Below are 26,256 nucleotides of genomic sequence, written 5' to 3'. Positions count from 1 at the left end.
ACTGCCTGGGTGGGATGTGGGTCAAAATTAAAACGATCCATCCCAGCTCGATCATTTTCCAAGCTTGTCTCACTCCTACTGGCCTTTGTTGCAACCATCTGTCTGTCAAAAAAATCCCCCTTACCTGTGTCGACCCCTCCCTCCCCTCAGCCTGAATAAGGGTGTCGATCCAAAACGTCACCTTCCATGTTCCCCAGAGAGGTTGTCTGACCCGCTGAGTTACTCCAGCACTTTGTCCTTTTGTGTATGAACCAGTGCCTGAATTCCTTCCTGGATGACCATGGACCTGATCAGGAAACCTAGAAATATATATATTTTTAAGTGCTACAGCCACTCGGCAGGTCAGGAAGTATCTGTAGAAAATGAAGCAAAATTAATCTTTTAGGTCAGAGAGTCCCCGTTCTTTTCCAGGAAACGCAAACCTTGCCGCCCTCGCAACCATTAGTTATGCCGCTGCTCTCCCGGGTGACTTGCTCCTGGCAGTCAGAACCGACTCAGCTGCAGTGACTGGGGCAATTCCAGCTCGTGGAATGCCTTTGCAAACCCGCACTAAACAACTGCGTGTTATGCTATGTGCAAGTCTGATGTAACCTGGGAGTTCTCAGCCGTGGATGTAACTCTGCGCTGGATTTTAATTTTTTAAGCACATTCTTGGTATGAATTACTCTAGTATCAAAATGGTGGTGTGGCAAGTGAATGTGGCTGAGAACACGCTGTGTGTCTGGGAGCTGGAATGGGGCGGATGTCTTGCAGAAAATGTTGGTGCCAGCAACCCCTGAAAGATTCATGGGCCGCTCCTGGGTGGTGGTATAAATCATGGGACGGTTTATTTATTGTGGTTTCCAGTACAAAGCTCAAAGGATTGTGAAAGGCGAGGTTCAGTTTGGCGAACGGGTTTTTGCTGTAGCTTAATTAGGCGCGAGTTGGTTTTGCGGGCGGATCTCAAGCGAGAATCCAACCCCCTCCCCCCAAAATAAAAGGATCGAGTTTCAAAAAGATCTAGTACTTTGAGGTAGTAGAAGAAAATAACTGAGCGACTGAGTAAATCGACCAAAGAGGGAAGTGGGTGAAAGCTGTGCTGTGGCTGGACAGGGAACAATGTGCAATGCAAAGCCTGGCAGAGATTGCAAGACCCTCCACCCTGTCTGTGCACAAGGGGCTCCGCTTCTGCAAAATAAACCTCGCCCGCCCGTCACGTAAAATAGTGCGAAGGGGACGGGAATCGGCTGCAAGACCTGGAGTCGGCGCTTGGTGCTGCCCGTCTCCGCTCCCCTTCCCTGGCACGGTTGGCACATTCTCTGAAGAGGAGCTCCCCCCTCCTTCCCTCCCTCCCTCCTCCTCCCCTCTTCCACTAGCGAGGATCTGGGCGTTGGGCGCAGGCTGACCGGGAAAGCTCTGGGAATACCCCCGGCAAGAGAGGAGAGAGGAGAGGGGAGGGATCGCAGCCTTGGCGTTGCCGGAGTGACGGCCACCATCCAGCCAGCATGTTGATGTAGCCTGTGTTCCGCGACCATGCCGGGCGGGGTCTGAACCGCTCCCACCGTGCGAGAGAGCGGCGCAGATTTGGGAGCCGGCGGCGAGAGGGAAGCAGAACCGACCGAGGAGCGGGGTAAGGATCGTCTGCCTCTGTCCGTCCGCTGTGGGTGGACAAGGACTCCCCTCCCTCACCCTCACCCTCACCTCGCCCTGGGTGTGGGGGAGCGGGGAAATGGATCACACACTGTAGGGCTGACGGCAGGGTAATTCCCCTCCCTCTCTGCCTCCCTCCTTTACTGCACAGTTTATGGTCGCTTCGACAGCTTCCAGCTGCAGTCAACCCCTGAGACTCTTTTATTGACCATTGTTGCCCTCTCTGCCTGGGAACGCAGGAGCCTTTGGGAGAGGAGGAGGAGGAGGAGAAAGGGAATGGGGGAAAGAGAGAGAAGGGAGAGGGGAAACAGAGGGAAGAGAGAGAGGAAATAGAGGGAAGAGAGAGAGGAAATAGAGGGAAGAGAGAGGAAATAGAGGGAAGAAAGGTGAGCGGGAAAGAGAAAGGAAATGGACAGAGAGAGGAGGGGCGGGATGGAGAAAGGACAGGGGGAGAATGGGTGCACAGTTTAGTTTGATGTTAAATCTGGCCAACCCTTTGACCCTCTCTTGGCCATCATTCCCCTCCAGCTGGGAACTGTGTGGGTGAGGGGTCTGACTGTGAGGAGGGTAGACAGACCCAGTACTCTCGTCTGGTGAGGAGAGGAAATGCATGGGGCAGAGTCCAGCCGCATCGCTCCTCGCTTGTAAGTTTGTTGCATTTTCCACCAGTGACCCCACCCCAAAATGTTTTATTACCAACAATGATTTTACCCTTCTTTTAATTCACCTTTCCAAGGGCTGGGGGGCTGTTGGGTTTTGCTTGCCGTCGTCTCTTTCTATTTCATCTCCCGCCCGCCCACACACACACACACACACAAAGCCCACGTTGCTACAGCCCCTGCTACTTCCACCCATTCCCAACCGTGCTTTACTGAATTTCACCACCGACTGCAAACAAATAATAAAATCTTATGTGGACCAAGGTGGGAGGGAGGGCGAGGCCGAAGATGAGGCGAGAATTCCCGCGGCGATGGGCGCGCCCCCGCCCCAGAGCTTTGGCTGGTCTGGAGAAAACTGAAAGAAATATCAATGTGCGGGTGCGGGTGCGGTCCTGCAAGTCGATGCGATTCCTTGAAAAGCTACGATAAATCCAAACTTCTTATTTGATCTGTGAAATCAAACTCTCCCCTCCCCTCCGTCTTCTGGAGGTAGTCTTAAATGGATTCCACCCCGGCTGTGAAGCACCTTCCACCAGTGGGGATGGAGATTTACTATTTAACTTTTTTTACACATGTGTGAATTGTTGTGAAGCCCCAGTTTCTGTCATCTCAATCATTTCATTGATAAGAATCTTTTGTAATTCATTTTTCCCGTGACGTGGGTGTGGCTGGTAAAGCTCATTTTGCAGGAAAATAATGAAAGGAAATTTGAACATGAACCATTTGATGAGAAATCAATAACTTAGCCAGAGTTAGGTTGTAAGTATTATAGATGGAGGAGAGAAGGGTAGAAAGGTGTCATGAGGATATACCACTGTCTCAGCACTAAAGTATAGTGACCAAAGATAAAGTGATGGAAACTGGGGGCCTGCAAAAACACAGACGTGATAGGTGGACAGAATTGGGTGTGAATTAAGATTAGGGCAGCTGGTTTGGATGGGTGCAGGCTTGCAGATAGTGGCAGATGTGGACAGGCCAGTACAGGACAGATCGGAATAATCTTGTCCAGAAGTACCATTGGCATGAACGATGAATCGTAAGAGATGGACTGAGGTGGGCCAGGATGAGCCGAGTTTGTGTGCAAAAGTACATGATATTGATGGTAGAGAGGCTGTGACACAGATATCCTCCAACCCGTTGAAAGATAAATTATGTTGGATGTGTGTTTTTAGAGAGATTTTTGAACAGAATGAATAAAGGGGAAACAGTGGACATATTTTGTATTTCTAGAAGGTAATGAGTAAGGAAAAACGCAAAGGCATCCTGCACCCATTAACCACTGGGGTTTATTATAAATGGTCACAGGATTGATAGACTTTAATAAGTGGCGAGCTGGGATAAACATTTTCAGGTTGCCAGGTTGCAAACATTGGGATGTGACAAGGATCAGTGTGGGGACTTGACCATTTTCATTCGACAGTAATGACCTGGTTGAAGGGACTGAAAGTATTGAAGCCGTATTTGTCGATGAATGGAGATGGGTGAGAAAGTATATTGTGACAAAGTCATTAAGAGTCAGAAGAGGGATGCAGCTAGATTAAGTAAGTGGGTGTCGGGGGTTATGGGGAGAAGGCAGGAGAATGGGGTTAAAAAGGGAAGATAGATCAGCCATGATTGAATGGCAGAGTAGACTTGACGGGCTGAATAGCCTAATTCTGCTCCTATCACTTATGAACATGGAAATTTGGCAGATGGAGTGTAACATTATCCACTTTAGTAAGAAGAATAGAAAGGCATGACATTATTTAAATGGAGGAACTACAGAGGTTTGTGGTACAGTGAGATCTGGCTTAATTCTTGTAACACATAAGGTCAGCATTCACCACTAATTTCCATCCTGCTCCTAAATATACTTGGACCATCTCTGACATCTCCCTACCGTTTCTGGATCTCACGATCTGCATCACAGGAGACAGACTAGTGACCGACATCTACTACAAACCTATTGACTCCCACAGCTATCTTGAGTACACTTCTTCCTGTTTCCTGTAAAAACTCTACCCCCTACTCCCAATTCCTCCGTCTATGCCACATCTGCGCCCAGGATGAGGTGTTCCATACAAGTGCATCGGACATGTCCTCATTCTTTAGGAAACGGGGGTTCTCCTCTTCCATTATAGATGAGGCTCGCACTAGGGTCTCCTCAATATCCCACAGCTCCGCTCTTGCTCCCCCTCCTCCTATTCGTAAGAAGGATAGAGTCCCCCTTGTCCTCGCCTTCCACCCCATCAGCCAGCGTATACAACAAATTATCATCCAACAATTCCGCCACCTCCAATGGGATCCCACTACTGGCCACATCTTCCCATCTCCTCCCCATTTTGCTTTCCGCAGAGACCGTTCCCTCCGAAACTCCCTGGTCCACTCATCCCTTCCCACCCAAACCACCCCCTCCCCAGGTACTTTCCCCTGCAGTCGCTGGAGATGCAACACCTGTCCCTTTACCTCCCCCCCTCGACTCCATCCAAGGACTCAAACAGTCTTTCCAGGTGAGACAAAGGTTCACCTGCACCTCCTCCAACCTCATCTACTGCATCCGCTGTTCCAGATGTCAACTTCCCTACATCGGCAAGACCAAGCGCAGGTTTGGTGATCGTTTCGCTGAATACCTCCGCACAGTCCACCTTAACCAACCTGATCTCCCGGTGGCTCAGCTCTTCAACTCCTCCTCCCATTCCCAATCTGGCCTTTCTGTCCTGGGCCTCCTCCATTGTCAGAGTGAGGGCCAGCGCAAATTGGAGGAACAGCACCTCATATTTCGCTCGGGTAGTTTACACCCCAGCGGTATGAACATTGACTTCTTTAACTTCAGATAATCCCTGTTTTCCCTCTCTATCCCCTCCCCTTCCCAGTTCTCCCACTAGTCTTCCTGTCTCCTACTACATCCTATCTTTGTCCCACCCCCTCCCCTGACATCAGTCTGAAGAAGGGTCTCGACCCGAAACATCACCCATTCCTTCTCTCCAGAGATGTTTGCCTGACCCGCTCAGTTACTCCAGCATTTTGTGTCTACCTTCGATTTAAACCAGCATCTGCAGTTGGTCTTTATTGCAAAGGGAATGAAGTAGGTGTGTCTTGTAATAACTGTGCTGTATATTGGTGAGACCGTAGGATTTTGATCTCATTATTTTGATTTTGGTCTCTGGGCAGTGGCGATTAGTTAAGCTAATTAGATTAGTGGGATTGTTCTTCGTTCGATGCACTGAAAGAAGAATGCGCTTGAATTGGAGGTAGTTCAGAAAAGGTTCAATACATTAATTCTTCGGATGATGGGATTGTCTTCTGAGGAAAGGTTGAGTAGGTTGGACGTACTCGGGAGTTTAGAAGAAAGAGATCACCTTATGAAGCATGTTGGATTGTAAAGGGACTTGGAAGGTGGATGCTATTTTCCTTCATAGTTGATGAATATAGAACAAGGGGGCATAGTTTCAGGATGAGGAGTCTGCCCCTTTATGGTAGAGATGAGGAAGAGTTTCTTCTTGAAGAAGAATCGAATGTTTAGAATTCTCTGCCCCAGAAAGCTGTGGAGATGGAGCCATTGAATGTATTCGAGGCTGGAATTAAGGATGGCTGGGGACAAGCAAGAATGTGGAGTTTAGGCCAACATTACACCTTTCTGGATAGTGCAGCAGACTGGAGAGACTTTGTGGCATATTTCTGCTCTGTGGTTTACGCTCCTTCTGAAGACCTAAAGTGTTTGTATCCAATTAAATACTACTAATGATTGGTCGGCTTTGCAATGCAGAAAACAGAGCTGCCAATTTGTGTAGCTATGATGATTTAATGTGGTACGTGAAGAGGAAAAAAATAGTCAAGGCAAATGTGGGTCCCTTGAAGACAGAAGCAGGGGAATTTATTATGGGGAACAAAGAAATGGCAGACGAATTAAACCGTTACTTTGGATCTGTCTTTACTGAGGAAGATGCACACAATCTCCCAACTGTTCTAGGGGCCGGAGAACCTAGGGTGATGGAGGAACTTAAGGAAATCCACATTAGGCAGGAAATGGTTTTGGGTAGACTGATGGGACTGAAGGCTGATAAAGCCCCAGGGCCTGATGGTCTGCATCCCAGGGTACTTAAGGAGGTGGCTCTAGAAATAGTGGAAGCATTGGAGATAATTTTTCAATGTTCTATAGATTCAGGATCAGTTCCTGTGGATTGGAGGATAGCAAATGTTATCCCACTTTTTAAGAAAGGAGGGAGAGAGAAAACGGGTAATTATAGACCAGTTAGTCTGACATCAGTGGTGGGGAAGATGCTGGAGTCAATTATAAAAGACGAAATTGCTGAGCATTTGGATAGCAGTAACAGGATCATTCCGAGTCAGCATGGATTTACGAAGGGGAAATCATGCTTGACAAATCTACTGGAATTTTTTGAGGATGTAGCTAGGAAAATTGACAGGGGAGAGTCAGTGGATGTGGTGTACCTCGACTTTCAGAAAGCCTTCGACAAGGTCCCACATAGAAGATTAGTGGGCAAAATTAGAGCACATGGTATTGGGGGTAGGGTACTGACATGGATAGAAAATTGGTTGACAGACAGAAAGCAAAGAGTGGGGATAAATGGGTCCCTTTCGGAATGGCAGGCAGTGACCAGTGGGGTACCGCAAGGTTTGGTGCTGGGACCCCAGCTATTTACGATATACATTAATGACTTAGATGAAGGGATTAAAAGTACCATTAGCAAATTTGCAGATGATACTAAGCTGGGGGGGTAGTGTGAATTGTGTGGAAGATGCAATAAGGCTGCAGGGTGACTTGGACAGGTTGTGTGAGTGGGTGGATACATGGCAGATGCAGTTTAATGTAGATAAGTGTGAGGTTATTCACTTTGGAAGTAAGAATAGAAAGGCAGATTATTATCTGAATGGTGTCAAGTTAGGAAGAGGGGATGTTCAACGAGATCTGGATGTCCTAGTGCATCAGTCACTGAAAGGAAGCATGCAGGTACAGCAGGCAGTGAAGAAAGCCAATGGAATGTTGGCCTTCATAACAAGAGGAGTTGAGTATAGGAGCAAAGAGGTCCTATCTACAGTTGTACCGGGCCCTGGTGAGACCGCACCTGGAGTACTGTGTGCAGTTTTGGTCTCCAAATTTGAGGAAGGATATTCTTGCTATTGAGGGCGTGCAGCGTTCACTAGGTTAATTCCCGGAATGGCGGGACTGTCTTATGTTGAAAGGCTGGAGCAATTAGGCTTGTATACACTGGAATTTAGAAGGATGAGGGGGGATCTTATTGAAACATATAAGATAATTAGGGGATTGGACACATTAGAGGCAGGAAACATGTTCCCGATGTTGGGGGAGTCCAGAACAAGGGGCCACAGTTTAAGAATAAGGGGTAGGCCATTTAGAACGGAGATGAGGAAGAACTTTTTCAGTCAGAGAGTGGTGAAGTGTGGAATTCTCTGCCTCAGAAGGCAGTGGAGGCCAGTTCGTTGGATGCTTTCAAGAGAGAGCTGGATAGAGCTCTTAAGGATAGTGGAGTGAGGGGGTATGGGGAGAAGGCAGGAACGGGGTACTGATTGAGAGTGATCAGCCATGATCGCATTGAATGGCGGTGCTGGCTCGAAGGGCTGAATGGCCTACTCCACCTATTGTCTATTGTCTATATAGATCAAATAATCAAGTGTTGTTGTTTGAGAAGTACTTAATGTTCAGGGCAGTTGGGAGAACTCCCCCCACTAATTTGTTCTATTGCGGTCATGGGATCGTCCCCCTAACCGGGTAGAGAGGGCCCCAGTTCAACGTCTCACCCTAGAGCTGGCATCCATGGTAGTGTAGAATTCCCTCAGCACTGCAGTGAAATGCCAGCCGAGGTTATATGATCAAGCCTCCAGTCTGGTTCTTCAACCCGAGCCATTGATTCAGTTTTTCCCCACTGATAGAATACATGGATCTGCTCGTCTCAGCATTTCTGCGTGCCAGCCTGTTCATTGTTTAGCGACGTTTTGTCTTTATGAATATATAACGCCCCAGTGTTTGAATCAAGTCTTTATAAAATAAGCAGAAAAGGTCATCAACCGGGCTGAGCAGTCAATAACTGATGTGTAAGCTCCGGATCCAAGGAGGTTCCTAATTTCTGCTCCTGGTTGCTGTCTCTCCCCCTTTGAAGAATCATTTAGGAGTACATCACTGTGAAGAGTGGAGGAACAGTCAATCTGCTGGAAGAACTCAGAGGATTAATTTGTGAGGGAGGGGGGAAGGAATTGCCAACCCTGTATCAGGACTGCGAGTGGAAAGGGAAGATGAACGGTATCGACAAGAGAGGGGTAGTGGTAAGCCGGGGGCTGGTGGGTGATTGGAGAGCCAAGGAGCGGTGAAGGATGACCACAGATCATTGAGGGAGGGTGAGGACTGCGTGACCCACTGAGATCCTACCGTAGTTTGCTTGCTGCTCGAAATTTCTTTGTGTCTCTGGAGAGAGTGGTTATTTTGAAGGACTTGTACCAAGGATGTGCTGAGACATGAGACATGGATGTCCTAAAGGGGGTGAATGTGCATGAACGAGACAGAAGGTGGTATATTGATGGGGTGAAATGTAGGGTAAGAGGAGGCTTGTGAGAGAGCAGGAGGACTGAATAATTTGTTTCTGTGCTAACTATTTGGTATTTTCCATTTAATATAACTTAGAATTTCTTGGCATGTCTGAGAACTAACTGCTAAGCTGAGTAAGGAGGCACAAGGAACTGAAGATGCTGGTTTACAAATGAAAGCTGAATAACTTGTCTTTATATTTTGGATTAATTCTCCTGTTTGTGTCGAGGGAGGGTGAGCGGGTCCCCATTGCTGGGAGCTGTGAGAAACTGCTCAAAATCTAATTGTAGCTAATTTCCCACCATGTCAACGGAAGCCTTTATGGTGCCGGCTCTTGATGCATTGATGAAGGGTTATTTCTTTTTAAAAATCGAAGCAAGTCACGGATTCCAGCAGTGGTACATGCCAGCAAGTGATTCTCCCCTCGCTCGCTTCTCCTCCCTGCGGTGCTAATTGCCTCTCACGGCAGAAACAGGACTGAATGCAGATGTTTCCTTTGAACATCTCTGCTGCATGTTTGAGCTGACAGTAATTATCACATCCTCAGCCTCTGCCTCCCGCAGGGTGCTGTGGGGGTTGAGTGTCTCTGGTGGGACATTCGCACACGGCACATCCTGTCTCATCTGCCTGCCTGTCTCCTCGATGCACATCTGTGGCAGGTGTACTGTTGTGGACGAGGTTTCAGACCATTCCGCCGACCACTCCCTTATGAATGTGTCATTTATCGTGTGAGAACACCCCGGTTAACAGTCTAATGCTTCATGAACCAGGATGCTGGATTGAGATTTAGATAGCACAGAAATACGGCGCTGGACCCAGTATTTGTCTTTATATAGTCCACACAAGGCTCCTCCACCCTTCTTCATCTCTCACTGCCATTAATGGTGTGTTTTGAGTTGGAAACTATACGAAGTAGGAACAGGAAAAGGCCATTCTGTCCCGAGGTCTCCTTCAACCAGATCTTGGCCAATCTACTTCAAAAGACTTTTTTTTCCTGCCCTATCCCTGATTACCGTAATAACCAGAAATCTATCCATGTCTATTTTGAATATAATCAAGGACTGCACCTCCAGGGTAATTTCAAAGATTTGAGCTCCTTTAAGTGGTGCTTCTTTTCCTTGCAGCTCTGAATGGCCTTGGTTCTAGATATATTTCACCAGGGAAAACATCCTCCTCACAGTTGCCCTGTCAAGCACACTGAAATGTTATATATTTCATTGATGTTGGCTCTTTGGAGAATAATGGTCACTTTCCTAAATATTCCCTCTGGTGAAAACATTCCATGTCCTCTCATTCTCATCTCTTATGACAGTCCCATGTCCCAAGAATCAAGCTGATACACCCTTTTATAGCAAGTATATCTTTTAATCAGACAAAAACATGTGCCCAGAACTACAGGTGTGGCCGCTCCTGTATCATTGGTGTAAACCAGTTTTATTCCTGTATTCAAATCCTCCAGGATAATTTGCCTTCCTATTGGCTTATTCCATTTCCAGGTGACTTGTAATCATCAAGACTTGTCACTCTCTCACCATGTAAAAAATAATAATACGGCATTTCTGTTTTTGGATAACCGTATCATTCTTCATGTCATATTTCACCTTCCAAATGGTTGTGCACTCACTAAGCTTGCTTATATCCCCTTGATTCTATATCCACAGCTGTATTCATGCTCCAACTTAGCCTTGACCTCATTTAGTCCCCCTCAACCAACAGTTTAGTTTAGAGATACGTAGAAACAGGCCCTTTGCATGTCTTTGGGATGTGGGAGAAAACCTATGCAGTCACAGGGGGAACATGCAAATTCCACACTGACTGCACCGGAGAACAGGATCTAACCCAGTACTGAGGCTGCAACATTGTTTTGAAGAAGATAAAAGATACTTATGAGGCTGCAGGGAGGAGGGAGGAGGGGGGGCAGATGACAATAGACAATAGGTGCAGGAGGAGGCCATTCGGCCCTTCGAGCCAGCACTGCCATTCAATGTGATCATGGCTGATCTTTTTCAATCAGTACCCCGTTCCTGCCTTCTCCCCATACCCCCTGACTCCGCTATCCTTAAGAGCTCTATCCAGCTCTCTTTTGAATGCATTCAGAGAATTGGCCTCCACTGCCTTCTGAGGCAGTGGATGCCTCTGATGGGATAAAACCGGGTGGACCATGGGGGTGAGCTTAAACGATGGTACCTGGCCAGCAGATGAATGGGAGCAGTTGGAGAGCGAGAACATAGACAAAATAATTGAGAAACGCAAGAAACTGCAAATAATGGAATCTGGAGCATAAAATAAACTCCTGGAGGACCTCAGCAGGTCAAACAGCCTCAGTGGAGAAAAGAATTGTCAACATTTTAGGTTGAGACTCTGCATCGGGACGGAACGGTACGAGACTGGGCATGCTGGGTGGGGAGGTTGTAAAGTGCAGAGCAGGTGAAGAAGTCTGGCAGGTCAGGCGGGGCATGCCCTCCACCCCCAGTGAGAAACAAAACAGGCCAAGCTTGCCATCTGGTCTTCCTGCTCTGGCTTTTACAACTTCCACATTCTGTCTATGTTCTTACCCTTCAACTGCTTCCATTCACTCATCGACCAGATGACCTGTTTGCAGCTTATCCCCAGGGTCACCCTAGTTTATCAAAGACACCCCCTCTCCCACCCTTCCTGTACATTAACAAGCTTCTATCTCCTTCCTAATCTCAGACGTGAAGCAATAGCTTGGTTTCTCTTGCTCCCAATGCAACCTGAGTATTTGCAGCATTTTCTGCTTTCATTTTGGAACGCAAGTGGAAAGATTGTTTAAAAGCTTTGTTAATGTATACCGCCCCGGACAGAAAATATTTATTGCTTGATGGAACTTCTGTGGTTGCAGATGGAGGTGTAAAAAACAATGTGTTTCCAGCAAAATTAGATAATGAGCCAAAGTAAATCAAACCTCATGTCAGGCTGCATCTGCAGAAAGCAGAACAGTTAACGTTGCAAGGACAGGCCCCTTGTAAGACCGGCTTTGAAAGGTCTTGGAATGCCACTCTCCACAGGTGCTGTTTGACCTGCTGAGTGTTTCCAGCATTTTTTGTTTTTGTTTCTGTTTCAGATTTTCAGCATCTGCAAGTTTTAAAAAAAATCTCAGTGTTGAGGTTTAGGTTGATTCAGAGTGTGGAACATTACCACTGTAAAACTCTACTTCCCAGAGAGCATCAGGTAAAGGACGATGTTTCATACATATATATCGTTTATATTTTGGCTTTTCTCTTGGGGAATAGTGCAAAGTAAAAGATGGATTTATAGGCAATTGAAAAGTCTGACAGGCAGTGGTGATAAATCTCCTGCTATTGGCTCCAACAACCTTCACTGGGTGGCACAGTGGTGCAACTGGTAGAGCTGCTGCCTCACAGCGCCAGAGACCCAGGTTCCATCCCGACCTTGGGTGCTGTTTGTGTGTAGCTTGTATGTTCTCTTTGTGACCGTGTGTGTTCTTCAGGGTGCTCCCGTTTCTGCCCACATCCCAAAGCCGTGCGAGTTTGTAGGTTAAGTGGGATCTGTAAAAAATTGCCCTTAGTGGAATGGATGCGTAAGTGAGATAACATAGAAGAACGGGTGATCGATGTCGGTGTTAACTCGATGGACCGAAGGGCCTGTTTCCAGGCCAGAAACTAATTGAAAGAACAGATAACCCTAGTGGACGAGTAGGGTTTATGGGCATGGGGCAAAAGGTAAAGGCATAGCCATCAATTCTTCATGCTTGAGGTTCTTACTGAAGCACCACCAGTTGCCAGCACTGCACCCTCCACCCTCTGATCAGAGGGGGGATTATACTGTCATTATTAGCTTGCTCAGTGTTCTGTTGAACATTTAGCGTTTGTTGCGGAGGGCCCCATTTGGCATTACCTGTGCCGCTGCGGATAGCAAAAGTGCTCTCTGAAAATCTGTTGTGTTTAGCATGTGGCTGGTTTCAACTCAGATTTCTGTATCACCATGAAGAACACCGCCCACCTCCTGATGAATAACCAACAAACACACCCCTCCCCTTTTTCCTCTGCTCTTCCCTGTGCCCCACCTAGATGTGCACCCATCTCTCCCACAATCCCTCATCCCTTTCCCCATTCTCACCCCCCCCCCCCCCACACCCTCCATCTCCTTCCAACTACTGCCCTTCACCTGGCTTCACATTTCAAGCTCTACAACCCTTCTAACCTGCTGAGTTTGGGAAATGGTGCTCTGTATCATTCCCAAATTTAACATGTAGTGGCTGTTGATACCAAAGCCCCTGGCTCTGGAATTCTTTCCCTAAAAACCTCTTCAATGTTCAACCTTTTTCTTTCTTTAAAGATGCTGCTTAAAATCTATCTTCTTGATTAAATCCAATGGAATCCAAACTTTCCAATAAACAGGTTTTTTCAAGCCCTATGGTTGCAACAAATAGCTATAGTGGTTCAAAGCAAAAGCCACCACCACAATCAGAAGGCGATGAATAATCGTCAGTAAACGCCAGGCATGTGTGGAGCATCCCAAGCTTTACTAAATTTTAAAAGATGTATCAGTGATGGTTTTCCTGTGTACGTTTTTGCAGAATGATGTTTAGCTATTGTCAGCTCAATATGTTACGCCCACAAACTTCGGGACATTTGATTTTCAAGGTTTGCAGGGTGACAGGGAAGATGTCGAGCAACAGCACAGCCAGTATATCTCAGGCCAGGAAAGCAGTGGAGCAGCTGAAGATGGAAGCTTGTATGGACAGAATGAAGGTAAGTGTCAATTTTCCAAAGCAAATGTAGAAGTATATAATACTCTTGAGACATTCTGTGGGTAGAACTGGGGATAGTCATCCTGTTGTTTTATTTGAAATGGAGATATGAGAGAATCAGCATTAAACTGGTCAAACTCTGTCATGTCCTGAGAATATGCTTGTGTTTGTGAATGCATGGACCCAAGTTATGGTCTCTTCGATCAGTTTCAATCACCTAGATGGGCAGCAAGGACCAGAGTTGATCCAGAGATGTTACTTGTGATTTGCTGGATCAACTCTTCTGCCTTCCCTAGGAGACAAAGTGACAGAGATGGTGAGAGATGGGATGCGTAATGCATTAGAAATAATCATATTCACCATCTGGTCTTTACCTGCTTAACATTTTTCACTGTTGTAACTCCACTGTAACTCCAACCTATTTCCTACTAACCAATACTGGCATCTTTTATGCATCCACTTCTTCTCTACCTCACATACCACCACCATCCATCCACCCACCCATTGAAATGTTTCATCTCCCAAATTCCAAAAAACCTCAAAGATTTTCCTCCTCATTCCTCGTGACCCTCTCTACCTCCTCTAACACTCCACTCCTTGCTCCTCCTCCATATTGCAATATTTATTGCTGAATTTGAGTCATAGATTCAAGGAGAGATAGCAGAGAAACAGGACAATCGGCCCAGAGAGTCCAAGCTGACCATCAACCATCAATTTATTAATCTTAAACTAATCCCATTTTATTTTCCTTGTGTTCTCATGAACTCCCCCAGAGTCTACCACAGAGCAGGGGCAATCTCCGGTGGCCAGTTAACCTACCTACCCTCAAGTCTTTTGGAAGGGAGAGGAAATGAAAACACCCACAGGAAACCCATGTGCCACAGGTAGAACGTGCAAACTCTAAACAGTCAGCACTGGAGATCCGGATTGGATCCAGGTTGCTGGAACTGTGAGGCAGTGGCTCCACCTTCATTATTAGCCACAGGATAGTTTGGTTGTCTGGGCTCAGTGAAACATTGATACCGGCAGGTGTTGCACGTATTCTTATATAGAGTTGTAAATCTGTGGAATTCTCTGCAACAGAAGGCAGTGGAGGCCAATTCACTGGATGTTTTCAAGAGAGAGTTATATTTATTTCTTAGCGCTAACTGAATCAAGGGATATTGGGGAAAAAGCAGGAACGGGGTAATGATTTCGGATGATCAGCCATGATCATGTTAAATGGCAGTGCTGGCGCGAAGGGCCGAATGGCCTTCTGCACCTATTTTCTATGTTTCTATATCCTCACGCGACTAAGTTATGAAGCCTTATTTCACCTTTTCAACTGGTTATATAATTCACAATCAGGAATGTTCAAAGTGAAATGAGGAAAAACACTTTTTAATGACAATACAATTTTGCTCTTGGGTGTTAGTTATAAGCAGTGGGTCCAGGAGATGAATCTTTAACCTCTGGACATTGCAAGGCGATCCTGAGGGATTGTCAAACCAAAAGGTGGCCAGAGACGGAAAGCAAAACTGACAGCCTTGTTGGATACAAAGAACAGGAGGGCCAGTGATTCACACGGTTCATTCCCTCTCTTGTTTGGATGGTAATGACACAGCATTTAATGATATATTACTCATGATCATATATCCTACATCAGGCTATGGCTCCATGCAGACATTTTAATATAATGGTACACCCACCAGGCAATTGAGCATGGTGAGAAAATAATCTCAATAACATTTCAGAACGCCTCATTAACCCTGCCCGGCTGTTTAAAAAAGACTAAATAATGAGATTTTAAAGCCAGCTCTTCGCTATGTAATGTTGAAATTCTCCGAAAAAGGCAGCAAACAAATTAATTAGACCCTTTCACGCCACCAGAAATCGGCACTGCCCGTGATGCTGCTTTTTATTTGAATTGTGTGACTGCCCCAGGTGCTGGGAGCATTTGATCTGCTCCCATTAGGGGCTGACAGATTGTTATTATCAGATGACAATGGAACCAGGAACCGGACAGTTGCAAAATAGGCGCCTCAAACATGCAGCACAGAAAGCTGCATCCTCTCAGGGAAACAAAGCACCGTGATGGTTTCAGCGAGGTTTCTCTGCTGTCACTGAGGCTTCCAGGATAATTACATAGCATACTTCGGAATTCACACAGGCATTTCATCTGCAATCCTGATCTTCCTCAGTACAGACATGTGGGCACGGCATCAGGAAAGCATAATTACTAAGCTATACATCTTCTGATTTCTTGATTTTATGGGGCATGACTAATGTGAATGGACAGCCTTTCCACCATTTCATGCATCGCTTGGAAGACTATCCTTCTGCATTTTACACTGAGAATCAGCGATGTTTTACACACAGGCATCACCCGGCTACTCAAATTTTAAAATGTTATACTGTATTCAATAAGGAATTTACCCCCCCATCCCCTCTAGTCTCCTCCACCCCTACAAGCCTCCATCTCCCTATAATTTCCTACCTTGTTCCCTCTCTATAACACCTCCTGCTCTGACACCCTCCAGCTCTGCACCTCTCCCTGAAACCCCCTCCAGCTCTGTGCTCCTCCCTTTCCCTGAAACCCCCTCCAGTTCTGCACTCCCCCTCTCTGTAAGCCCCTCCAGCTCTGCACTGCCCCCTCTCTGTAAGCCCCTCTAGCCCTACATTACCTCTGTAAGCCCCTCCAGCCCCTGGACCCTTTCCTCTCAGTAACTCCTTACTGAGCTGTCCCTGTCTCTATAACTCCTTCTGGCCTGATAACCCTCCCTCTCTCTATATTCTCTCTTCCAACCCGCCAAACTACCTCTGCTTTGTAACCTTCTCCAACTATGAACCATCCGTGATCTTTATCTTTCTCCAATTCTAGCCTTATGCCCACACCCAATTTCCTTTGCTCCAATATTGAAAGGCTTGTCTCGTGCCAAAATCATACATTTTGGAATTGCCTATCTGAACCTTTCCTTCAATGTGCTCTATTACCTCCTTGTTAAAACTTCTGTTCACCGGTCCCAATATCCCCTTGTTAAAGTCCAACATCTATTTATTCCCAGTCTGGTAGTGCCTAAAATAGTCATCCATGACTGTGACCTTGCCCCTTCTAGATACTAGAAGGATCTTTAAATGAAGCATTTTAATGACAAAAAGTGAACAGTCACATTACTGGGTGTATATTTTTGACAAAAAAACGCCAAAGAGGGAGGTGCATATATAATATATATATATATATATATGGATGTATATCTGAGAAGTAAAAACCATTATACTGTGGGTTTATTGCTCCCCAATAAATCAATTCAATCAATAAACACAGGACATAAGGTATAGAATTATCATTGTGCTTTCAAGGGGAACCTGTAAGCCAGTGCATGACAGGACCACCATGAGAGGATAGAGTTCTACATTTAGTTTTGAGGAATGTAGCTGGAATTATAGATCATGGGAGTGAGGATATTTTGGTGGTTTTACTTTAGTTTGTGATCCAGTGCAGAAACACGCCCTTCGACCTACCGAATCCATGTCAACCAGTGTTCTCCACACAATAACACCATCCTACACACACTAAGGACAATTTACAATTTTACCAAACCAATTCGCCTACAAACCTGTACGTCTTTGAAGTCTGGGAGGAAATCAGAGCTTCCGGAGAAAACCCACGCAGGTAACGGGGAGAACATACAAACTCCATACAGACAGCACGCATAGTCAGGATCAAACCTGGGTCTCCTGCGCTGTAAGGCAGCAACTCTACGGCTACGCCACCATTGTGGTTGTGATCAAAACTTAACTCAAAGTTAGTGATTTGCAGAAAAGGAGAAGTAGACTATGAGTGAAAATGACCATTTAGGGGACTGGCCAATTTTCCAAAACAGATTTGCTTTTAAAAATGAAACAAGAAACACAAAAATAGAGCAATGGGAAACATTCCAGGATAAATGTGATGAGTCAGCAAGCATGCTCCTCCAAGGAAAAGAGTGGATTGCAGAATCTAGACCATTTGCATTTTAAGTTCCATTGTTGGTTGACAAGAAAGAAAGCTGTAGATGGCAGGAGAATATTGGATGATCAATGCATGGTAAAGACATGAGACTACAGATGCTAGAATCTGGGTCGAGCAGCATCTGTGGGGAAAGAAGTTTTAGGTCGAAACCCTGCATCAGAGCTGAATAAAGTGATAAAAGGATTTCATTGTTGAGATGTTTTAGAGATTGTATTTGGAAAGAGGAAACAAGAAAGGCAATACATAATAAATGGTAGGATACAGAGAAGTGTTGGGGACAAGGGATCCGGGAGCATGTATCCCGAAGTTTAGTTTAGAGATACAGTTTGGAAACAGGCCTCTCGGCCCATCGAGTCTGCATCTACCAGCGATCACCCTTACACTAGTTCTATCTTACACACAAGGGGCAATTTACAGAAGCCAATACTAAACTACAAAACCTGCACGTATTTGGAATGTGGGAGGAAACCGGAGCACCCAGAGAAAACCCAGGTGGTCACAGGGAGAATGTACAAACCCCGTATAGACAGCACCCGTAGTCAGGATTGAACCCAGGCCTCTGGCGCTGTTAGGCGGCAACTCTACTGCTGCGTCACTATACTGCCCTAGTAGAAGGTAGTGCACAATGAAAATGATGATTACGGGGGCATACAGAATCATTTATTAGCCAAGGCACTGAATATAAGAACTGGGATTTCATGCTATAAGCGTGAAAACCACTGGTTAGACTACAGCTATAGTGCAGTGTGCAGCTTTAGTTTTCTTGGGGTAGGCTATGAGACATTCGACAGAGAAGATCTACGAAGATGTTGCCGGGGCAGTGAAATAGTTAGGCTGAGATTATTTTCGACTAATAGAGGATACAAAAAAATAACAGATTGAAAAAAGTGAATAAGAAGGACTTAACTTTGACAGCAAAGAGATCAATTACTAGAAATCAATACTTGAGGGAGCATAGATTTATCATAGGCTGTAGGATTATAGGGATTTTTTTTTCTTAAACCTGAAAGAAAGAAACTACTTGTCTAGAAGCATTTGAGAGTGTCACTACGTTGAGAGAACTTGTACTTGTACTCGTAGATCCCGCTGCTTTACCACACTCCCCAGGGCCCTATTGTTCATTGTGAACATCCTGCTCTGGTTTGACTTCCACCAATTAAATCACTTTAGGATGTCATTAAACTGGAAAGGGTGCAGAAAATATTACTAGATGTTACCAGATCTGGAAGTTTGTGGTATAAGGAGAGCCTGGAGAGGTTGGGACCTTTTTCACCGGATGGTGGGAGGCCGAGGAAGACGTAGTCAAATCATGAGGGGGATAAAAAAAGGTGATTATTCACAATCTTTTCCCCAGGGTATGGGAGTCTAAAATTAAACGGCGTGGGTTTGTAGTAAGAGGGTGAAGATGTAAAAGGGATCTGAGAAGCAACTTTTTCTACTATAGAATGAGCTGCCAGAGTAACTGGTAGTGGTGGGTATAATTATGACATTTGAAAGATAGTTGGCCAGGTACATGAATAGTAAAGGTTTGGAGGGATATAGGCCAGGCACAGGCAAGTGGGACCAGCTCGGTTAGGCAACTTGATCAGAGGATGAATTGGACCAAAAGGCCTGTTTCCATGCTATGTGGCTTCATGACTCTAAAAGTTAGAATGGAACATGAGCCAAGTTTATATTTGTGTTCGTTGTAATTTAACCTAGTTTTGGTATCACAAGTGGGCTATACTACCGGGGAACTCTTTTTCTCCCCAGGAATACATCAGGCAGGTAAATTTGAACCTAATGGTTGATTTTTCTTTTACCCGCTGCAGGTGTCGAAGGCGTCAGCTGACCTGATGGCTTACTGCGATGCTCACCTCAGGGATGATCCACTCATCTCCCCACTGCCTGCCTCGGAGAACCCCTTCAGGGAGAAGAAGTTTTTCTGTATCATCCTCTGACAACGTGCAACGAAGTGGGCAGTGAGGTGGGATATACTGTGTCCAAACAGAGGAACTGTAGATGTTGGGAGTGTCACTTGTGCATGCTGTGATTATTGCACCTATTCTAGAGGAATAAAGTTACTAAGTGTTTTATGTTAATCATTATTTTGATGACACAGTGTTGTGTCAGTTCAGAAAAGTTTTTTTTTAAGAATTTAGATGACTTTTTCTAACTGGACCCTTGTGTTTTGTATATTAAATATAAAATCTTAAAGCACAATCCATTTGGTGGTAATAGGTAAGAGTGGCTTTGGGGAGAAGATAAGTATAGCCATTCTATTTTTGATGATTGTACATAGTGAAGGTAGACTGAATTTACCCAATCTCAACAGTATTGAAGTTCCATGTACAGGGACATATTAAGAAATGTTTACCGTGAAACCAACTATGATGCAGGAACAAAAATAATTTGTTTTTATAGGAAATTATATTTTGCTCTCCGAAAACAAATCTAATATCCTAATTTATCTGGCCATAACTTTGAAATGCTTCCTTATCTAAAAATATTTCCACGTTTAATACATTAACCAATGTATATTCCATTGGTTGGGGCTTGAATCTCTGTCCAGAATCCCAGCTGCATTTAACAAGGAATTTACAACATGGAAACTGGTATACAGGTGTCATGCTCTTTGTGAGGTCCTTGCACTCTCCATCACATTCTGATGACAAGGCCTCCCATTCCATTTTCCCTTCCCTGCTCTTCATCTCAATAACTGCATGTGGTAACAGATTTCACATTTCAGATTAAACAACGGAAGAAGAGGAAACTCCCTGCTGGATTTGTTAGTCACTTTATTGTATTAATGATCCTTAATTTTGGTGACCATTGAAAGTGGAAACATCTTCCATAATCTAAAATACCATGCACCAGGTGCACTTCTTTTTTCCAAAACAGGCCTTTCTGTGTACTCAAAGAGACTGCATACTTGAAGAACGTCAGCAGATATCTGAACCAGGGAACAACCTTGGGCAAGGTTTCTTGCCGAATGGGATGTGGCCTCACGATTCAGTCCAGATTACTGATGAGTTTTGAATATACCATTGTATCAGAGTGAAGCAAAATTGCGATCACCTAAATTACCCTCCTTTATTTCAGATTTTTGGTGATTTTTGCCCGGCGCTTTTTAAAGTATGGAGTGAAGGGTCCTAGTGTGAGCCTTGTGAAATGGAAATTAGAGAAGCTTGAAATCAGGAATGCTGAAATCAAAACTCAAGTATCTTAGTCACCAATCATAAAATGTATCTCCATTAGTTATTTAATATGAAATACAATAAGGATAATTTAATATAAATGTGAGTCAATGTTGACCAGTTCATTATGGGATTCTTTGTAGTTGGGATGCTGTCACTTCATGATTACTCAATCAAAGAGAAGGTTTTCTCAACTGTTGAGTGGGATGCAAATAATCAAAAATGTACTGAACATATTTTCAAATAAAGTATCCATTGGACTATTTTTTACATTGTTGTGGACATTGCTGGTATCTGTAATATTTCCTGAACTAAGGAGACATTATAGAGTTAACCACAATGGTGCTTTGGATGTTTGAGAGTGCAGCTTTGCAAAATTTAGTTAAAAATGTAGTGCTGAAGCAGATTCTGGTCTTTACCTCAATACAAGAAGGTTGTTTATTCTTTCAAAGGTGAACAGAGATATTACTGTACTGAACCTTGATGTTAGGATAAATGCGAAGACGAAGGCAAAGAACGACATTCATCGAGGAAAATATTTGCTTTATCTTAATCCCCAACTAGATCACGGATGAGCAAGAATGGATAAGTAACCAAAGGTTTGTCAAACAAAGGTTTAAAATGAGTCATGGATGAATTTAAATGTTTGGACAGAGGAGGGAATTCCAGAGCTTAGAATCTACAGGGCTCTGGAGAGCTGGCTTAGAACAAGAATTCAGGAGGTATTGGTTTACACGGAAGATGATTATCAGCTGGAATGGGTTAGAGTCAAAATGCTGGTCAGCGAAGGAACAACTGGATGCTTCAAAGGGAGGATAGACAGGCTGGTATTCTGCAAGCAGAAGTGTAATAGCCCATGGCTGCTTTCAACAAAAATGATCTTGTGATGTTGATTGCATCTAAAATGAATTGGAATACATCAAACATATGATAATAAAATGTACAATTTTGTTCAGCACAACTGCACTGTAAATCTGAATGTCAAATATAAATTGATTAAAAATTAATTCCAGTGTTTAACTTTTGATGTGTTGATCACGCACTCTGGGTAATCATGTCTCCAAGTTCAGCACTCAATAAGCCTCACATTACAGAAAATCAATCAACATTTGGCTTCCACTCCCTTTGATATTTTATCTATTTTGTTTTACCCTGTTTCAACTCTATTGAAATGTCTTTTTGAAAATATATTTAAAGGGGAAATGTAGTTTGCCAAGTTATCATCTGCTCTGATAATAATGAAGAGGCAGATGCTGACAATTCATTGTTTTTTCTTGGTCATGTCATGTTGCATTGTTGTTCATGTTCGAAACTAGAGGCAGACTTGGAACAAGCATCTTGGTGCAAAAATGAAAGATAAAATGTCAATAAATGGTTGCCAGCTTTCTAGGATTGTTCTGCAATCTCTATGATTGCCAGTGAGCTTTATCCAAGAAAAAAACCTCACTCCATTGAGAATACTTCCATTATTTTCATTAAAAAACCCATTATCTCTGAAGGTATTAGAGATGGGAGGGGTTAGATTGTTTGAATAGACTAGGGAGTTGAAAGCAAATGTTCTGCGATGAATCTTTCAGGAACAGTCCAACCAGAGTTGGTGAGCTGTGGTAATGAGGGTCTTGAAATGTGTCAGTGTTAATGATTGAGGGAAAAAATATATTGCCATAATGTTTTCTTTAAATATGAAGAAAACAACAGACGTAATTACTCTCTGGATGGGGACGATGTCCTGTGTTCATTGCCCATCACCCTACATCAAGGATTCTTGTTCACAAGATAATTTGGCCGTGTTCATTCACCTCTACCCCCATTGAAGCATCTGGTTAATTAATAAATGATTCCATGACTTTCTCATCCAGTAGTCTGCACAAGTCCTGAGCAGTGCATGCAGAATATTTTTTACAGATTTGTCTTAAAATTACTAGTCAGAACAGCCATCATATTGTCCTACTTCAATGGTATAATTTGTGCTTTCCATTCCCTAAGCCATTGTGTATTCCTGTACCAGCTCATCACACCTTTTTTCCATGGTGAATGACACACATTTCTCTGGTGTTTTCTTGTATCTCAGATGACACCAGAGATTAGGTATCTGGCACAGCATAAATCCTTTGAATTTCTCATTGACGATGAATATACATGGTACCAACAATAAGATCTATCTCGGAGTATGCTACTCTTTCAGAAATGAAGACTCCATTTGAAAAAAACAATTTCCTCGTAATCAGCCGTTTTAACAATCCACCTGTATGAGAAATGACTGAGACAATCTGAAAAATCTGCAAATTTCTGTCTTTTAACATTTTAAAACAATTATTTTTTAGCATTTGTTAAAACACACTTTAAACTCTTGTTTTAACGTGTTGGATGACTTCATACTCTGGTACATTCAAACCCCAATTTTGAAATCTGTTTTAACACGAAAAAATCTCATGTTCGGTATATTTCTAATGATGTGTCATTTTCATCTTTTTTTAATATGGAACATTTCTCATGGGAAGCACATTTGCTTTCTGTGGCCAATTTTCTCACCCTTCTTATTATGACACCCTCACAAAGATATGGTAGCTGTCTAGCAAATTACTCTTTGTGACAGGCTGGTAGTGAGTGCCAACGAAACATTCAACCAAATTTTACCTTAATCACACACAACCTCCACAGCAGAGCATACTTAGGTAGGAGTATGGCTATTGGAATTCTTGATAGGATCAAAGAATGATTGCACGAGTGAAGGTAAAGCTGATTTTGCTATACGTAACCCTGGAGATGATTATGGTATTCGAAAAGCTAGGCAGCAGGAAGACATCAAACACCACGAGCCCTTTCTCTGATAGGTGAATATTTGGTGTTGGTTTATTATTACGTGTACCAAGATACGATGAAAAGCTTTTGTTTGTATGCTGTCCATACTGTAAGTAATATTCCTGGATGACAATCTGTTGCCTATTTTGTGTTACTACCCCATAACTAGTGTCCGTTTGCTTGGTGTGAAACTCACTACATTGACTTTCTAGGCAGTGATAAACTGCGTGTTGATACTTTATCTTCTGCTGGGAATCGTTGAATTGAGTCGGTTTCAATATTCTCAGTTCTAGTAATGGAATCCAAATAATCTCCAAACCATTCAGGGAAGGCCATTGGTCACCTGCAACTCTCCAGCCAAATTAGCAGCAGCCATTCCAAGTTGAATACATTGGGATACCACCTCAATAATTTGGAGGTCCACCATTGTTTTAAATTATTTGAAACAGCATTTGGGGCACTAAGTCTTTGAAGTGTGCCTCCTTGCATCTTGTAAACTTGTTCCTAATACCATTTCCCCAACACCAGGTGTCACTGAGTTACTTTGATCAGCTGCTGCCTTGAACCCCTGGAGTCCTTGTGGTAAATATGTTCAGGAAAAATTGTGGTCCACGGTATTCAGGAATTTCACCCGGTAGCAATGAAGGAAAGGATAATGTGCATTCAGTGAATTGGAAGAGACTTGGAGGTCATCTTTCCAAGTTTCCACTGTCCTCGTCAGATTAGAAAGTGGTGGCCACAGTTTTGGGAGGTTCTGGCAAAGATTGTTATTGTATCACATTAGGGAGATAAAACACAGTGCAGCAGCAAATGAGGGAGTTGTGTAGGAAGGAAATGCAGATGCTGGTTTACACCGAAGATAAGACACAAAATGCTGGAGTAACTCAGCGGGACAGGTCGCATGACACAAAATGCTGGAGTAAGGGTCTCAACCTGAAATGTCACCCATTCTATACAGAGATGCTGCCTGTCCTGAGTTACTCCAGCATTTGTATAGAGGGAGTTGATGTGGGATGGACAGAATTGAGTCCCTGTGGTTAAGGAGAGTGTAATCCCAAGTCACAATGTGGGTGTTTACACAGGAAGTTTAAGGTATATCATTTTGTGACAAATACCCCAAAGTAATTTGCTGCAAGGAGATAAGAAAAAAAACCTGACATTGGGGTAAAAGAAATTTACCATGATTTGTGGTGGTGCATGCATATCTGTAAGAAATGTGCCAAGTCTGCTTCCCTTTGTTTATTTTGATAACTTTGTGAAGAGCACTGATATATTAAAGTACATTTCCGGGATAAGGTGAAACTTTGTCAATCCAGGTATCACTCTTCCTGGGAGAAATGCACAGACTTCTAACTTTTAATGGTTGTCCAATATGCTGCACTTACATTGGGTGCAGATGAAACGCACTGTTGTAAGATAAACATTGTATTTAGCCTCAACATGTTAGTTTTACATTGTACTCTGAGAAAATAGATTAGAAAAATCAGGTGCAAACCTTAGTTTGTTACATCATGACTCAGATGAGCAAATTGGTTGGTGCTTTTGTTTATTTCCTGTTTGGTGATTAGTAAAGATTATGAAATTATTAAAGAGATATTCAGTTGTCACACATTTCGTTGTTTATTTCTTTCTTCGTGAAGGGAACATTCATTAAGCTCCTTTCTCAATCTCAGAACACCTCAATGCAATTTACAGCTGATGAAATACTGTTGAAACTAAGTTGTACATGGCTGTCTGACCCAAGCCCACTGTAACCTGATCACTTGCATCAGGTTCAGATAGGGTGGCATGTACAATTTGATGAAAGAACCAGGTTTGGATCAGGCTACACACTGCTGACCCAACTCAGTATTTTATACAAGTCAGGATCAATATTTGTTATTTGATCTTCAAACATAATAGCTTGTTTGAAATTAATATTTATAGCACTTGTCATGTATGTAAGAATTACAAACATGGGTCAGGTTTTAATTTTATCACAGAGCAGAAACACAGCAGCTAGTACACGCAATAAAGTCTTCCGGGTGTGAGTTACACCTTTGGGTTTCTGAAATAGGACATGAGCACAGCATTTTCTGAATCTGGGATTCACTTGGGTCATTTTAGAAAGGATCTATACATTTGGATTTCTACATTCAAAATCAGGGGAGCCTGATCCTAACTTGCTAAAACAGCCAATGTCCTCACACCCAACTACACAATCAGCACTAAAAACACAGGGAATGCTGGAAATACTCAACAAGTCAAGCAATATCTATGGAGAGAAAGACAGTTAAAATTCCAGGCCATTTACCTTGTGTTGAAGCGCCAAATAGGTGGGGATGAAGCAAAATGGAGGACAGGTTTGGGACAGAGAGTACTATTGGAGAACAAGGACAAGAGTATGACACAAAATGTTGAAGCAAATCAGAGATCTCAGCATCTCTGGAGAACATGGATAGGTGACATTTCGGGTCGAGATCTTTCTTCAGACGAGTCCTGAAACATGATCTATCCACTCCCTAGACAATTGGGTTAATTATCATATCATATCATATCATATATATACAGCCGGAAACAGGCCTTTTCGGCCCTCCAAGTCCGTGCCGCCCAGTGATCCCCGTACATTAACACTATCCTACACCCACTAGGGACAATTTTTTACATCTACCCAGCCAATTAACCTACATACCTGTACGTCTTTGGCCTCAGTAAAAATGGCCCTAATGTATAGAAAGTGGGAT

At 43.8% G+C, this 26,256-nt stretch overlaps 1 protein-coding gene across 3 annotated transcripts; it reads left to right on the top strand.

The window, feature by feature from the left end:
• The first annotated feature begins 503 nt into the window (after positions 1–503).
• Positions 504–25,144, top strand: gng4 (G protein subunit gamma 4). Of its 3 annotated transcripts, XM_078399120.1 has the most exons (4): positions 1,218–1,609; positions 11,915–12,021; positions 13,458–13,565; positions 19,367–25,144. In XM_078399120.1, exons 3-4 carry the CDS (start codon positions 13,479–13,481, stop codon positions 19,493–19,495), a joined length of 216 nt encoding a protein of 71 aa, XP_078255246.1. In that variant the 5' UTR covers positions 1,218–1,609; positions 11,915–12,021; positions 13,458–13,478; the 3' UTR covers positions 19,496–25,144. The 3 variants fall into 3 exon arrangements, with proteins under 3 accessions (XP_078255247.1, XP_078255246.1, XP_078255245.1); XM_078399121.1 differs by lacking the exons at positions 1,218–1,609; positions 11,915–12,021 and adding an exon at positions 504–654; XM_078399119.1 differs by lacking the exon at positions 11,915–12,021 and having other exon boundaries at positions 1,222–1,609.
• The last annotated feature ends 1,112 nt before the right edge of the window (positions 25,145–26,256 follow it).

This window comes from Rhinoraja longicauda, chromosome 5, assembly GCF_053455715.1.
Source record: "Rhinoraja longicauda isolate Sanriku21f chromosome 5, sRhiLon1.1, whole genome shotgun sequence".
Taxonomy (NCBI): Eukaryota; Metazoa; Chordata; class Chondrichthyes; order Rajiformes; family Arhynchobatidae; genus Rhinoraja; species Rhinoraja longicauda.
This window is presented reverse-complemented; position numbering and strand designations above follow the sequence as displayed.